General features: G+C 37.3%; 1 protein-coding gene across 1 annotated transcript; it reads right to left on the bottom strand.

Moving 5' to 3' along the window:
- Positions 1 to 314: 314 nt before the first annotated feature.
- On the bottom strand, positions 315 to 797 carry LOC141685376 (uncharacterized). The gene has a single exon (XM_074490481.1). It carries the CDS (start codon positions 795 to 797, stop codon positions 315 to 317), a length of 483 nt encoding a protein of 160 aa, XP_074346582.1.
- Between the last annotated feature and the right edge of the window lie 14,755 nt (positions 798 to 15,552).

Here is a 15,552-nt window from a genome sequence, read left to right as displayed (position 1 = left end):
CATGTGATGTTTGGTTTATTACAAATCCCAGTATGCTTCTTTCCACAAGTTTTGCAGTCATGTATTAGTGGTCGGATGATTGTTTGTTGATTTGGGCTGGGAGTCGATTACCCAACCTCTGATTGCCCTGTTCTGTCCTTCTGAAATTCACATTTCCCTAGGACTAAAATCTCGGCCTTCTATTGGAACGGTTCTGAAAACTTTCTTGTCCTTTTTTCCTTTTGGGATGCTTCACTTTCTCCCTCAATTATCATGGCCTTCTGAACTACGGATGTATAGGTCATCAGTTCGAACACCGCTACTCTGCTACGAATCTATGGCTTCAATCCCTGTTGGAATCCCTTAGCCCACTTCTCATCAGTATCTACTTGCTCTGGAACAAACCTAGCCAATTCAGTAAACTTGGCTTCATAGTCAGTAACTGACAAATTTCCCTGCTTCAACTCCAAGAACTTAATTTCCATTTGGTTCTTCATGTAATGGGGAAAATATTTCTCCAACAAAAGTTCGGTGAATCTGTCCCAAGTTACTACACCCTCGCATTCACGTGCTTTCTTGGATTCCCACCAGTAGTTGGCCTCTCCCTTCAAGAAGTAACTAGAAAATTCCGTCTTTTGATCTGCTTCCACTTTAACTAATGCAACTGCTTTCTCCATCTCTTTTAACCAGGATCTTGCCTTAGTAGGATCCGCTGAACCTTTAAATTCCAGAGGTTTTACAGACTGGAACTGTTTAAAAGTAACTACAGGCACAACTGGTGGTGTTTGTGGTTCTGGACGAAGGGGTTGCTGTAACATCTGTTGCTGGAATTGTTGCTGCTGTTGTTACATTTGCTGCTACATCATCATTATTTGTTGTTGCATTAGGTGAAACATTTGATCCATTTGGTGGTTATTGTTGTTTTGGCCTTCAGTATTGTGATTGGACGACTCAGTTCTGGTTTTTCTTTTGGTGCCATGGTTCTAATAATAAAACAAATGGTTCTTTTAATAACAATTTATTAAACAGGTGATATGAATAAAGAAACGATTTGTATGGTATTAAAACAGGAATTTAAACAGTTGATACTGGAAAAAAAATAATTTACCAGGTATCTAAAATGAGAAATTTAAATGGTTCCGAATTCAAATAAATCCCTTGGAAATAATTGAAAAAATAATAAAATAATAAATGGTACAACATTGTTTTAAATAAAAACAACATTTGAGATATGAAAACTATAAAATAGTAAAGTAAATGCAAATGCTTGAAAGACTGAAATTTAAATTAAAATAAAAGAAAAAGTTGGAAGAAGTTCATTTTATATATATGACACCAGCTACAGGTGTTAGTGCTTGATACAAAAGGGTCTACATCATATCAGTCATACTACTGTTGCTACCAGCCAAACTAGATGTTGCACACATACAAACCTAGTCACACTATACTATGTTGCCTCTATCTACATATATCACATATAATACAACACCCTGCTGTCTGGTCGATCACAAAATCCAGGTGGCACTCGGTCTATCTCCTGCTGAAGTGACTCTAATACTGCCTCTGTCAATCTCATCGCTCTACGATATACTGCATCAGTACAAACATCCTCCTGTCTCAACTCTACAACCTCCTGTGAAGCTGCTCGGTAAATATATCGAAGCCGCTCTCTCATAATGTAGTCTAGCTGCAGTGCTCTCACTGGTCCGAACTCTCTGCTCTCAAATAATCCGAGAATCTCCCTACACTGGTCTCCCCACATCTGCATCTCCTCCCTCATCCTAGCATGTTGTTGATAGGGCACAGTCTGTGGCTCACGAAGATCTGTCTGTGAACCTCTAGTAGGTAGTGGCATCGGTTGATCAATGACCTCATCCATAAACTCGGCATGTGGAAACTGATATACCCCAGGCACAGGAGCATAAATGGCTATCGGTGCTGGAAACAACACTGGTGGAACCGGTGGCTCAAACATCTGAGGATCTGGAACTACATCTGGTTGTGGAGATGGAACCTCTGGATGTTGTACTGGTATCTGGGGCTCTAACTCATCCCACTGAGGAAAGTCAACCATACCAGCTATATCAAATATCGGAAACTCTAGCGGCGGCAACTGAGGTATCTCTGGCTCGAATACAGAAAGTAGTCAATAAAGTTAGGTACCTCTAGTACTGGTGGAACTGGCAACTGCTCTGGAGCTGGTGGTGCTAATCCCTGAGGTAATGGTGGTGGTGGTGGCAGTGGTGGAAATACATGCACTGAACCTAGTGGAAATGTTGGCTCAGATACTTTCCTCTCTGATGAAGATGCTGAGGATGCCATCTGACAAAATAATCATAACACACGAAAAAGGTCATTTCCCATTTCAAAAATTTACAATTTCCTAATCTAAAAAACTAACAAAACCCTAATACCATTATTACTATCTTATGTGATATTCCTGTCTTATCTTAACTCTAATGTTCTTGTTTTCAAGGGCCAAAACCTAAGCTCTGATGCCAACTGTAACACCCTCCAAATCCAGGGTATAGACCTGGGGCATTACGAATACTAACTACCTTACTGAACCTGTACAATTATAATATAAATATATAATTACCCGTGTTATTCCCAGTGGACTAACAATGAGATTTACAGAAGGGGGGTTGAATGTAAATCTCAAAACTTTTGCAAGTTTTGAGCAGTTTCTAAGGCTAAGTGTTTAAGTGAACAAATGTGTGTGAATTGCTTGAAGCTGATACAGACAGATATATATTCAAACACAAATGTAAAGAACACAAAGAACTTAAAAACTTTTCTGGTGGATTTGTTGTTCCACCAGAGATGTGTTATTTCAGAAAATCTGTGATTCAAAGAATTAAATCATAGCTGCTTCCTAGTACAAACTAGATGATTTTCTCTCTTGATATTTCTAAACAGCTCAGAAAAAAATCTCTTCTAATTACTAGCTGCTACTTGGTTTATATAACACCAAGTTTACAAGTGAAGACAAAACTGTAAAATACAATTGAAAGGATTCTTCAAATGTTTCTTCTTCATTTCTCTATCCAATGCAATCTAGGATAATCTGTGAATCTTTGAATACTTCCTTGTTTGCATCAGAATGGGAATGTTGCATTTTCTTGATTCCTCCTAGAGGCTTCCACATTCCAGTTTGTCTCTGTCAACCCATGTGCCTCTTTCAGCTTATGAATTGTCACTATCAACTGCTAATGAACTAAGCATCCGTTGAAGCTTTCATTCGTTGATGTCTTATCCGTTGAGGCTTTATCCGTTGATGCATTATCAGTTGAAGTCTTTATCCATTGAAGCACTTATTCGTTGATGGATATTATCCGTTGAAGCATTAGAGACATCCGTTGAAGCTTTGTTTCTTATCCGTTGAAGGTCTTCAATATCAGTTGATACTTCTTCACTTATACAAAATTACAAGGCATGAAATATTTACAATTAGCCTCCTATTCGTATATCCACTAGTAGTCAACATGACTGATACTTTCCTACAACATCTAAGAATTACAACTTGAATCCAGAGAATGAAATGTGCTACAATACTAAACTTATTGCTAAGTAAAGCTACTCCTTCAACGGATAGCCAAGATGGTCTTATCCGTTGAGGCTACAATCACTAGATTTCTACTTAAGTGTTTTGTTTAACTTATCATCAAACTGATACACATATTCCTAACAATCTCCCCCTATTTATGTCTACTAGAACTGTAGGCATAAATTTGGGTTTAGCTTGATGATAACAAAACACTTGACAAATATATTAACTGTAATAAAGCAGAAATTCAAAAGTGCTACAAAAATGTGTATTCTGAGATGGAATTGAAGAGTTACGTTATTTCCAAGGGTGCTCCTTTAGCCTGAGCAGATTACTTCCTTTTTCCTTTGATCCCTTATTTTCTTTCCTAGTCTCCTGTCATTCTCCTCTATTTGAAGTTGAAGTTGTCTGTAGAATTCAGCTTCATCTTCTTCATTGATTTCCAACTTAGATTGTATATCCTTGAGAGTTTCATTACTGGCAATCTTGAGCTGATCTTCAATTCTGAAAAATCTTCTGACTCCTTTGTTGTCTCTGAACTCCACCAACCAATGAGGTGATTTGTGAATTGTAATTCCTCTTTCTTGAATGAGTAAAGTTCTAGGCAAAGCATTGGCCTCCCTCCAAGTTTTCCTTATGTTGGCAATCTTGTTGAGAATCTCAGTCTTGGCAGTCCTGGTAAAGCCAGAATCCCTTTGTATGGCTGAGTAGACTCTAATCAAGGTAGAGTAGCCTTCATTCAGAATTCTGTAAAGAGGCCAGGTTCTTTCCCCATCTCCTTTGTATTTGAACACTAGTCTTTCTGGTAGCTGTTTGTAGGCAGCTATTCCCCTTACTTCCTCCAGCTCATCCAGATAGAGTTCAATGTCTGAAAATTCTTCTATGTCACAGATGTGAACATAATCATCTTTAGAGGCTTGAGGTTTAGGCTTAGGCTTCTGTGTGAATTTGATTGAAGCTCTAGAGGGTGTTGATTTGATTCTTCTTTTCTGCTTCTTTGATGGTGGAGAAGAGGTTAGGAAGGTGGGCAATTTGATGGTATCCCAATCAATTGGTTCCTCCTTGGGAATGATTGTTTCACCATGAATGTTCATGAAGGGGTCAGGCACAATGGGTTCAGGAATAGAGGGTAGTTATTTGGATATTGATTGGGTTTCTTTAGTCTTATCTACCATTTTTCTCTTTGCATTGACCTTCTTTCTTCTCCCTTTCTGCCATTCTTCTCTTCCCTTACTTCTTTCCTCCATCTCAGTACCAACCATGTCCCCCATAGCTTCATCTTCACTTTTGTCTTCAATTTCTTTCTGTTCTTCAGCCTGACTTGACTTTAGCTGTTTGTCAAGCTTTGCTTGTGCTCTTTTATCAGCCTTTAGCTGTTTGGCTTCTTCCTTCAACCTTCTGGTTTCTTCCCTCTTGGCTATTGAGAATTTGGGATGTCCTTGCATCACACATATGCTCTTTCCCTCTCTGAAGATAATTGCCATGTTTCTCCTTACAACCACATCCATGGTCTCTTTGAGATATGAGATACTTCTACCCAAAAGCTTGTCCTCATCAGCCTTTGGAAGAGGAAAATCCACTTCTTTCAGAGGATTCTTTGTAGAGTCCTTATTGGATCTGTTGTTGGGCTTGAGGACCATAGGTTTCAAATCCATGGAAGAAGTCTCTCCAACCTTATTCCTCCCTACTGGCTTGAGTTCCATAATAATTGATTCCACTTTTGTGATGTGCTTCACAGATTGTGATTGAGAAGTTGTAGAACCAAATATTTGTTGCATCTTTTCATCAATCTTCTTCCTTTGCTCTTTGACTTGTAATTCAGCTGCTGCTATCTGGATTAGATCAATTCCATCAAGCTTTCCTTTGATTTGAATAATTGGAGAAGTGGTGATGACAGGAACTAGCACTTGAGAAATTTGAACTGTTGTTGATGGCTCTCCTTCCCCTTTCCCTTTATTCTCCCCCTTTTTGTTATCATCAAGGGTAGGAGTCAAGCCTTGTGCATTGGCCAGCTGCATGAGTAGATTTGTTTGAGTTTGTTGATTCTGAAGAATGGTGACCATAGAATCTTCAATGATTTGAACCCTGTTTTCCAATCTGGCCAGTCTCTTGTCAGCATCAGATTCTTTCCTCAGTCTCCCCAACAAATCTTGTATAGTACCATAAGGTATGACTGAATCCAACTTCTCAGCATTGTAGGATTTCAGATCATCAATGTCCTGTTTGAGCTCATCCACACTTAGATTTTATTGGAAATGCTGCAACTGCAAGAGATGCAGAGATTCCAGATGAGCTTGAAGAATTGCCTTGGTACCAGCATCTGTAGTCTCCTGTAGGGCCTGCTGAATTGTCATGACTTGTCTAATCAAAGTGACACTAAACTCTCTTGGTGTTGAGGCTTTAGCCCATGCCCATTCAGGAAGATCAGGAACAGAACTTTGGCCTGCTACTCCCCCTAAGTTCATGCTCTCATCCAAAGAATTAGAGTCATCATCATTAGAATTCACTCCAAATTCTTCAGATGGCTCACCAGCTTGAGAAGGCAGCCTGTTAACAGCAGCTTTGTCTCTGAGAAGAGATTCTGAAGTGTGTACAATGTGTAATGTCTGTTCTGCCTCCACATTGCCCTGAGCAGCCAATAATTGATAGGCTGAAACAGGATGAGTAAAAGTGTCAGCATCCAAGGAAATGTTATCAATTGCAGCTTTGAAATGTTGCTGAAATTGTCTTTCCTTTTCTGCATCATCCACTTTCATTGACTCACTAGCAATGGCTGGATCCACCCTTATAGCTTATGTACCTGCCTTTCTCTCTTTTTCTCTATTTTCTTGCATCAGGGGCTCCCCCTGGCTCACACACACCCTCACACCCTCACCCTCACCTTCTAAGGTGGCACTCCCCTCACTCACTTTTGCCATGCTGGAAGAAATAGCATGCATATGGTGACTCTCAACCTCTCCTTTTACCTGGGAGCAACCCAGCCTCTCACTCAAAAGATCACTCCCTTCCCTCAAACCTAAAAGTGATTGTACAGTAGCCATGTCCTCTACAGTTGGTATTGTTTCTGTTATGTGTGTAGAGACCATCAACGGATAGGGAGTATCCGTTGAAGTGGAAACTGATGGTATCAACGGATACTGCTGTTAAGCTTATCCGTTGAAGAACAACCACTTGTCAACGGATGAGAGATATCCGTTGAAGAAGGAAAAGATGTAGATATAGAAAGTGACATAATTGTTGAATCTGTGGGAATTGATTTTAAGTGAGGTAACACAGATTCTTCAACTACATCTGAAAGAATTGGCTGATGATCCAACAAATCATCTAAAAGATGATGATCATCAGGTTTTGAGTGGGGCTCCTCCCTAAGTTTTAATGAGGGAGAATCAGGAATTGATGTGAATATCATATCCACATCCAGAGAGGGTGATGGAGAGTTTGATGATTGGTGTGTTTCTATTATGAGAGAATGGGGCTGTGATTCCACATTTGCTGGAATCACATCAAGCTGAATTTGTGAAGGCTCAAATACAGGTGGATGTATCTGTGCTGTGTGTGTCCCTTGTGTGGAAACTAGGGTCTTGGCCTTCTTCTTCCTTGAAAAGGCTTTAATTGGTGAATGTGTGGCTTCAGTGTCCCTCCCTCTTTTGTTCAGTGTCCCTGGTTGGGGACTATTTTCAATAGTTACATCCTTTTGGGAGGATGCAACTAGGGATGTGTTGGACTCCTTTTGAACCACCACAGTCTTTTGAGAGACTGTGGCTTGGCTGGCTTGGGTACCACTCACCTCTCCCACCTTATCCTGGGGGGTTTCTTGATGTTCACCCCTCCCCTCACCACTCACACCCTGTTCACTCCCTTCAGGGTTTATGGTAGTTGTTACAACTATTGTCTTTTGAGAAACAACAGAGGTAGGTTTCTTTGACTTGAGTTTTGAAACTTTGGTTTTGGTGGCTTTGGCAGGAACCTGTTTGGACAAAGACACAGATTCCATGGCCATACTAGAGGGCAAAGAAATAATGGGGTTGGAAATAGTAGGAGTTATAGAAGTGTTTACCTCATTTACCTGTGGTGCATTCATGATTGGCAAGTATACCAATGGCACCTGGCTGTTGAGGTTCATTCTCAAAGGTCTGCAAGGACCCTTTTCTCTTGTGCCCAGCATTTGAGTTTATTATTCTCATTTGATATAACCAAACCTTCAGCAACATGGTTAGCCAATAACATAAAGAATCTAGCATAGTAGATGTTATGTGGTCTATTAGCTTTGTTACTTAATCTGGATCCTAATTCTAGCATAACACAGTTGCTAAAATTAAAGTACCTATCAGAAAGTAGCATATAGAGCATATTAATAAGAGATGAAGTTATGGCATCAAAATTGCTAATCTTCCCAGAGAAAACTTTAATGAAGGCATCTCCAAGAAAACTCCATTCTTTCCTAAGGCCTTTCCTTCTAATACTACCTAAACTAGCAGAATCAAAAGCATAGCCTATAGAATCTAACATAGCAGATACATCTTTATCAGTGTGTGGTGTCATGGCATTATTCTCAGGCAACTTAAAGCAAGATTGTATATCATCACAGTTAATGCAATAGTCCTTACCTTTGAGAGAGAAGGCAATAGTCATATCTGTGGAGTTGAACTCTGCAGTTGTCCAAATTTCCTCAATCACCTCACAGTAGATGGTTGGGGCTTCCAGCATTGCATAGCTTAGTTTGCAGTTTTTGATGAAGTCCATCATCTTGTGATAATCAGAATGGGCTTCATTCTTTTCAACCAAGGCTACAAAATTATTCTTTTCATAAACAAATCTTGTTTGAGACATAATTTTGACTACTGGTGCCATTATTGTGAGTAGAGGTTGCAGAAAAAAAAACTAGAGAATTTTTGGGAGAGAAGGAGAATAAGAATTACAAGAAAGCGTAAAGTGAAAATAAGAGTTCAATTGGGCTTTTATACTTTCTTGAATTAAAACGTAAATAAAATAATTAAATGATACTTTTAAGTAAGTTACAGCCGTTCAAGAATAAATAAAACTGTAGAAATTCTGAAAACTACCTTAAATACAAAGACATACAACACTGTATATCTGTATCAACGGTTGAGTAAAAGAATCAACGGCTATGACTCACTTATAGTAACTGATGTGACACTTGAACGGATAAGGTAAATAATTATCCGTTGATGATCAACGCCATTTTATCCGTTGAAGGATAAAATTACCAGAAATGTATTTGTCTTTCAACAGATAATGAACATCCGTTAATAGAACAATTTTGGCTTTCAACGGATAGGGAATATCCGTTGATAGGATAAGTCTTACTTAAAGCCAACTTTGTTCTTGCAGCAAATTCATTTCAGGCTTCAAGGCAGATTATATAGATGATATAAATTATGAATAATTAAGCATACCTAGCTCACTTACTAATCTTGTGAATGTTGATTCATCAAGTGGTTTGGTAAATATGTCTGCAATCTGCTTTTCACTTGGAACAAAATGAAGTTCCACTGTACCTTTCATCACATGTTCCCTAATGAAGTGGTACTTGATATCAATGTGCTTGGTTCTTGAGTGATGCACTGGATTTTCAGTAATGGCAATGGCACTTGTGTTGTCACAGAATATTGGAATTTTGTCCACAGTCAAACCATAGTCAAATAGTTGATTCCTCATCCATAGTATCTGTGCACAGCAACTACCAGCAGCAATGTACTCAGCTTCAGCTGTTGATGTAGAAACAGAGTTTTGCTTCTTGCTGAACCATGACACAAGCTTATTCCCTAGAAATTGACAGGTGTCAGTTGTGCTTTTCCTGTCTATTTTGCAGCCTGCATAATCTGCATCTGAGTAGCCAATTAGATCAAAACCAGACTCTCTAGGGTACCAAATTCCTAGATTTGGAGTCCCTTTGAGATATCTGAAAACTCTTTTAATAGCCACTAAGTGAGATTCTTTAGGGTCAGCCTGAAATCTAGCACAGAGACATGTAGAAAACATTATATCAGGTCTACTAGCAGTTAAATATAAAAGGGAGCCAACCATGCCTCTATAATTTGAAATATCCACAGATTTTTCAGTCTTGTTTAATTCAAGCTTAGTGGCAGTGGCCATGGGAGTTTTTGCAGGTGAACAATCCATTAAGTCAAACTTCTTTACAAGATCATAAATATATTTAGTTTGACTAATAAAAATTCCACCACTAACTTGTTTAACTTGTAAACCAAGAAATTAAGTTAGCTCTCCCATCATGCTCATTTCATATTTACTTTGCATTAATTTAGCAAACTTTTTACAAAGCTTATCATCTGTAGATCCAAATATAATATCATCTACATAAATTTGAACAAGTATTTTAGAGCCATTAACATTTCTAAAGAAGAGAGTTTTGTCAACAGTACCTCTTGTGAAGTGATTATCTAGAAGGAATTTTGACAAAGTCTCATACCAGGCTCTAGGTGCTTGATTTAGTCCATAGAGTGCTTTCAACAGATAATACACATAGTCTGGAAAATTTGGATCTTCAAATCCTGGAGGTTGGCTTACATAAACTCCTTCCTCCAATTCCCCATTTAGAAATGCACTCTTGACATCCATTTGATTGACTTTGAAATTGGCATTAGCTGCATAGGCTAGAAAGATTCTGATGGCTTCAAGTCTGGCAACTGAAGCAAATGTTTCATCAAAATCTATTCCCTCTTGTTGAGAATAGCCTTTAGCAACCAATCTGGCTTTATTCCTTATGACAATGCCATTTTCATCCATCTTGTTTCTGAATACCCATTTTGTGTCAATAGAACTCTTGTTCTTTGGCTTGGGTACCAGCTTCCATACTTTGTTTCTCTCAAATTGGTTTAGCTCCTCTTGCATTGCTAAAATCCAATCTGGGTCCAAAAGAGCTTCTTCTACTCTCTTAGGTTCCTCTTGTGATAGAAAGCTACTGTACAGACATTCATCTTGAGTAGCCCTTCTAGTTTGCACTTTAGATGTAGCATCACTAATGATCAGTTCAAAAGGGTGATTCTTGGTCCATTTCCTTTGAGATGGTAGATTAGCTCTAGATGAGGTTGCCTCAGTATTGTCATGATGTGAGGTAGAATGTTGATTGGTTGACACTGTAATGCCCGGGAAATATTATGTATTTATTTTTATCAATAAATAATTATTATGTATGAATTTATAGAATTGATAATGATTATTCTTACATAATTATAAAATTTATTTTTAAAATCAGAAATCGTCCCACTTTAGTCGCTTTTGCGTTTTTACAACCTGAAACTCTTCCGAAAACTCCTTCCTAACCTAATCTGTTAATTCTGAACATTTTTCGTGTTTTGACTTTTTCGATCCGGGGTACGGTTTGATCTGTAGGGGTCCCGGTGTGAAATTTTCGATACGCAAATCATTTTATATATGGATAAGAACCTGTATTCTAAAAAGGCGAGACATTATTACCTTAATTTCGTATAAAGTATTTTATAGGGAGCTTTGTTTTGATAATTATTCAATTCTGATATTAAAATCGTATCGTCTTTTTAGTTACTTAGCGACTAAGTAACCTATTTTCGGATCCAATATGTAAAAGCAATTATCGAATTATTAAGTAAATAAAATATGTGATGGTTCTGTCAGTTATATGTCACTGTATTATTAATTGTATATGATTTGCTGCATGTGAAGATTACTTTTATAATTAATTATCGAGCCGTATGCATTTAATTCATTTTAAAAATAATTTTATTGAATATTTATTCATAAAAATTCTAAAATTGCTCCTAAAATTATTTTTGTTGTTTTATAAGTTTATTTATTATTTTTAGGAATTTTTAAAATTTAGAAATCAATATTTTATTAATTATTTAATTTTAAATGATTTTCTGACCTCATTTAATTGTAAAATCAGTATTTAATTCCAGAATGCTTCAAAAATTATAAAATTTTTATTTTATTAACTTTAAAATTATTCCGGGGATTTTAAGGTTATTTTAGTAAACTTTGGGAACTATCTCTATTCGTAAATTTCCCATTTATTCGTTAAACGCGGTGTCAGGAACAGAAATAACGCAACAAATCCGACAAAATCCCCCAAAATTGTACCCCTTTCTTCTTTTTAATCGGGTATTCTTTTTGGTTTTTCGGGTCTCTCTCTCGGCAATCTCTCTCGGCTCTCTCTTTTCTCTCTCCCTTCGATCTCTCCCTCATCTCTTCTCTATCCCTCTTCTTCTTCCCATTTTTTTTTCTTTCTTTCTTTCCTCCCGTTCTTCTCCCTGTTCGGGAATCTCCGGCCGCCGCTCTACTTTTCCGGTGTGATTCCGGTTTAGACGGAAGACCCAAGACGTGACATCGGACTAGGATCGATCTAATGATTAGACGTCGAGATCAACGAAGTTCCAACCGAAGGGTCTGAATGCTGGGATCGTATCCAAAATAGGATAGAAATTTGACGATAAAGTCGAATGATTAAAGTCGAACCAAAGTTAACCGATAATAGTGGTTAAAGCTTATTGAGGTAAGTATCCCTATCATCACTTATTGTTCAAGTGATATTTATTTTGAAGCTTATTATGCAAGTATTTGCTTTCCCTATTCTCAGTTCGGAATAGATAAATGTTTTACATATCGCTGAATTAAATAATTCTGTTTATGCAAGTATTCCCGAACTTTCTTTTAAATACTGCAAGTATTCCTAACCTTTCTCCTAAAATACTGCAAATATTTATTCGCTCCTATTCTAAGTTCAGAATAGTTAAACTGTTTTATATTTCGCTGCAATTACTCTTATTATGCAAGTTCTTTCCATTATTGTTTCTATAATTCGATTACTCTCTTGAACAAATTCCCATTCGTTCGGGTTAATTGCGAACCCTAATTTGGGATGTTTTGAAATCAGAATGATTTGATATCAAAATACTCTACGGGCTGGACGATTATTATGAGGACCAGTGATGAGCTGGATCCTATGGGCCGGAGATGGACCGGACCCTTTAGGCCATAGTTGCCTGGGTGCCCCATATGTTGGTTGGGTCTATGCAGTTGGGTATAGATCTGCACTATCTCCTGACTGATCAGCAGGTTATAGTGCATATGTTGGTTTCTAGTGTTCAGTCCAATTTATTGTTGTTCGCCATTAATGGCATTCCCTCTTGAAATAAAATGTGATTATGGTTTAAAGTTATTCTTTCTTAGCACTCAGTTTCGGAAAAATTACAATGTTTCTAAATATATTCGAGGTTCAGATTATTGCTGCAGCATTAGTTGCTCAGTGATAGTTAGAATCTTGAATGAATTGAGATCTTCTTAATTATTCAACCCATCCTTATCAGGCTGGTTTAGCAGGCTAAGTCTATGGAAACTTAGTCGATAATGATGGATACTGAATAGTTAGGAATTTCTTGAACATCGTTTAATGAATAGTTATTGCATTTGTTACTCAAGTATGAAGTGTTACCATAAACTATTTTGAAAACACGTGATCTCTGAAGCTCTTACAAAATGTCAGTATTTCCTATGTGATTTATAGCAATGCAAATCAAATTGATTTTAAGATAATGAAGTATATCCTTTAAATGTTTTCGTGTTTCGCTCTTCAAAATATTTCAAAGATTTGGTCCAGAAGTTTTCTTTGATATTAATGTTTGAAACTCAAATTATATACTTGCTGGGCATTTTTGGCTCACTCTTGCTTTGTCAATTCTTATTTCTGCCAGAAACAGATAAGGATAAAAATGAATAGCTTAGATAGACAGCAGAAGTTCGAGAAATCTCCGCTGCGAGAGGTTGAAGAAGTTAGAAGAATATGATTCGAGCATTAGTTCAAAGGTATTTACAATTGTATTTTAGTTGTTGTAAGTTGTAGAAGATTAGATTCTTGTTTCATACCATAACCTGTAAACGATCCGGATTAAAGGGGTTATTTATTTATTTCTTTATCATATGTAAGGATTGTTTAGTGACACCAAATCTTGACCCCGGATTTGGGGTGTTACAGTTGGTATCAGAGCTGCAGGTTATTGGTCACTGAAAAAAGAATAGGTGAGAGTAAGATAAGAATGATAGGTCGTACAGGATAGGAAAGACACTAGGCACATTCAGGATAAATTGAGTTGAATGCGAATTAGGGTTAGTAGATCCGAGTTGGAGTTGCTAAGATAGGATTGCTGAGAAAGTGCAAGGCGAATATTGCAACGCTATAGATATAGGTATATTGAATTCTTAGATCCTATAGTAATGAGGGATCGACAGATCGACGGATCGATGGAGATTGGGTATGTTACCCTATTTTTCATGTGGTTTTGAATACTATGCGATCGATTCTTGTGAGAATTTGTGTAAGAAAAGTTACGATTTAACGTAGAATTAGGTATTAGGACGCGTACCATCGGGAGCTGCGCGAGAAATAATAGCTACCTTTCTAGATATAGGTAAGATTAGCAAGGAAATGCGACCCTATCTACCGACAGAACATCGAATCACACACGTGGGTGTGAGAATAACGGCAAGAACGACGACAAGAATGTTAAAGATAGTACTACATGTCAGCGTTGCGATAGAATTGCGAATAAGATGATTTATGACGGTGAATGAAGTTTCGGCGAGTAATCTGTGCGAGCTGAATCCGAGGAAATGTGGAAGAGGTACCAAAGTGAAGAGACCCTTATATGGACATTCTTTTAATTAGACATTTCATTGGTAAATCAGGAAAATAGCAAGTAATTTATATAGTAATGATGACCAAATATTTGATTTTTCAAAAAATTTAAAATGAGATTTCGGAAAAGTTTTTCTTAATCAACTTTCAGAAGATTTTTGGCATGAAATGAGTTTTACAAATTGGTTGTTGAATTGCTATTTATGTTCTTGTTATTACCAACAGAAAATGACCTAAAAAGATAATGGATTTAGACTCAGTGTTGTTAATTCGAAGGGCCAAGTTAACCCCCGCAGGGGGAAGGTTTAAAGTTTGCTGTGAAAAATGAAAGTAAACGTTGTTTGATAAAATCAATAATTGAATCAACGTATTAAAATATTATTTACCCAATTTATAAGATTATTAAAATTTAACGAGATTCGTGATTCGAATAGACGGAGGATAATTGAAGGAAATGGCAGAATCTTCTAGACAGTAGGCAGAAGAATCATATTTTATCGACAAAACTTAGGTGTTGTGTGATCGATGGTTATTTTATGCGAAATAAATGGAATCTAAAGCAATGGTTATACATTTCGGAAGGACGCGATTAAGATCAAATTATTGAAGTAGTTGATGTGAAGGCATTTCCAGGAAGCATTTCGAAGCAATGATATGACTTGAATCGTGAACCTGTATCTGCACGATCCTGAAGGCATACGTAAGTGAAGCGTGGAGGTGATCGGCATTGACATTCTTTCTTCTAATATGACAGTGTATGTTTCTATTGATTTTTGAATACGTAGGAGCTTCTTTTGTTGATAAATTATATGAGGCAAAAACGAAAGAAAATTTCTTATATTCCTTCTGAATTGTTTCACTTCTCCAATTTTTTGATTCCTGATTGAGATAACAGTGTTGTGGTATGATGCTTTGTCGAAATGACGAAGAGTCTGGTGGGACGCCACCTAATCATGTGCTGTATGCCATATAGTATGAAAGACTGGCCATCTTGAGTACGAATATGGTTGTCTCATTCTTCACTCATTTTATTCCTTCAATTTATTAACTTACAGATTCTTCCAACTGTTTGTTGTCTTGTTATTCCCTATCCTTCTTTTTATTCAAAATCATATTCATAAACTCTCTTCTTACATCGAGTCCATTCTCTGATAATTACGAAAGAAATAGAATAGTCTCGTGCGACAGGTAGAATTACGTGTCAAAGAAGAATATGATTGCAAGCCGCTAAATGGGGGACATTTGCAAGCAAAGAAGAATGGATACACCGACAACGCGGTCGTGGCAAGGACATCAAATCTGACAGTTGTTCATGTCATGAGGATCTCATAAGTACAGTAGAGTACGTTAACGCGATGTACTTCAAATCAGAAGA

The sequence above is a fragment of the Apium graveolens genome, chromosome 9 (assembly GCF_009905375.1).
Source record: "Apium graveolens cultivar Ventura chromosome 9, ASM990537v1, whole genome shotgun sequence".
Lineage (NCBI taxonomy): Eukaryota > Viridiplantae > Streptophyta > Magnoliopsida > Apiales > Apiaceae > Apium > Apium graveolens.
This window is presented reverse-complemented; position numbering and strand designations above follow the sequence as displayed.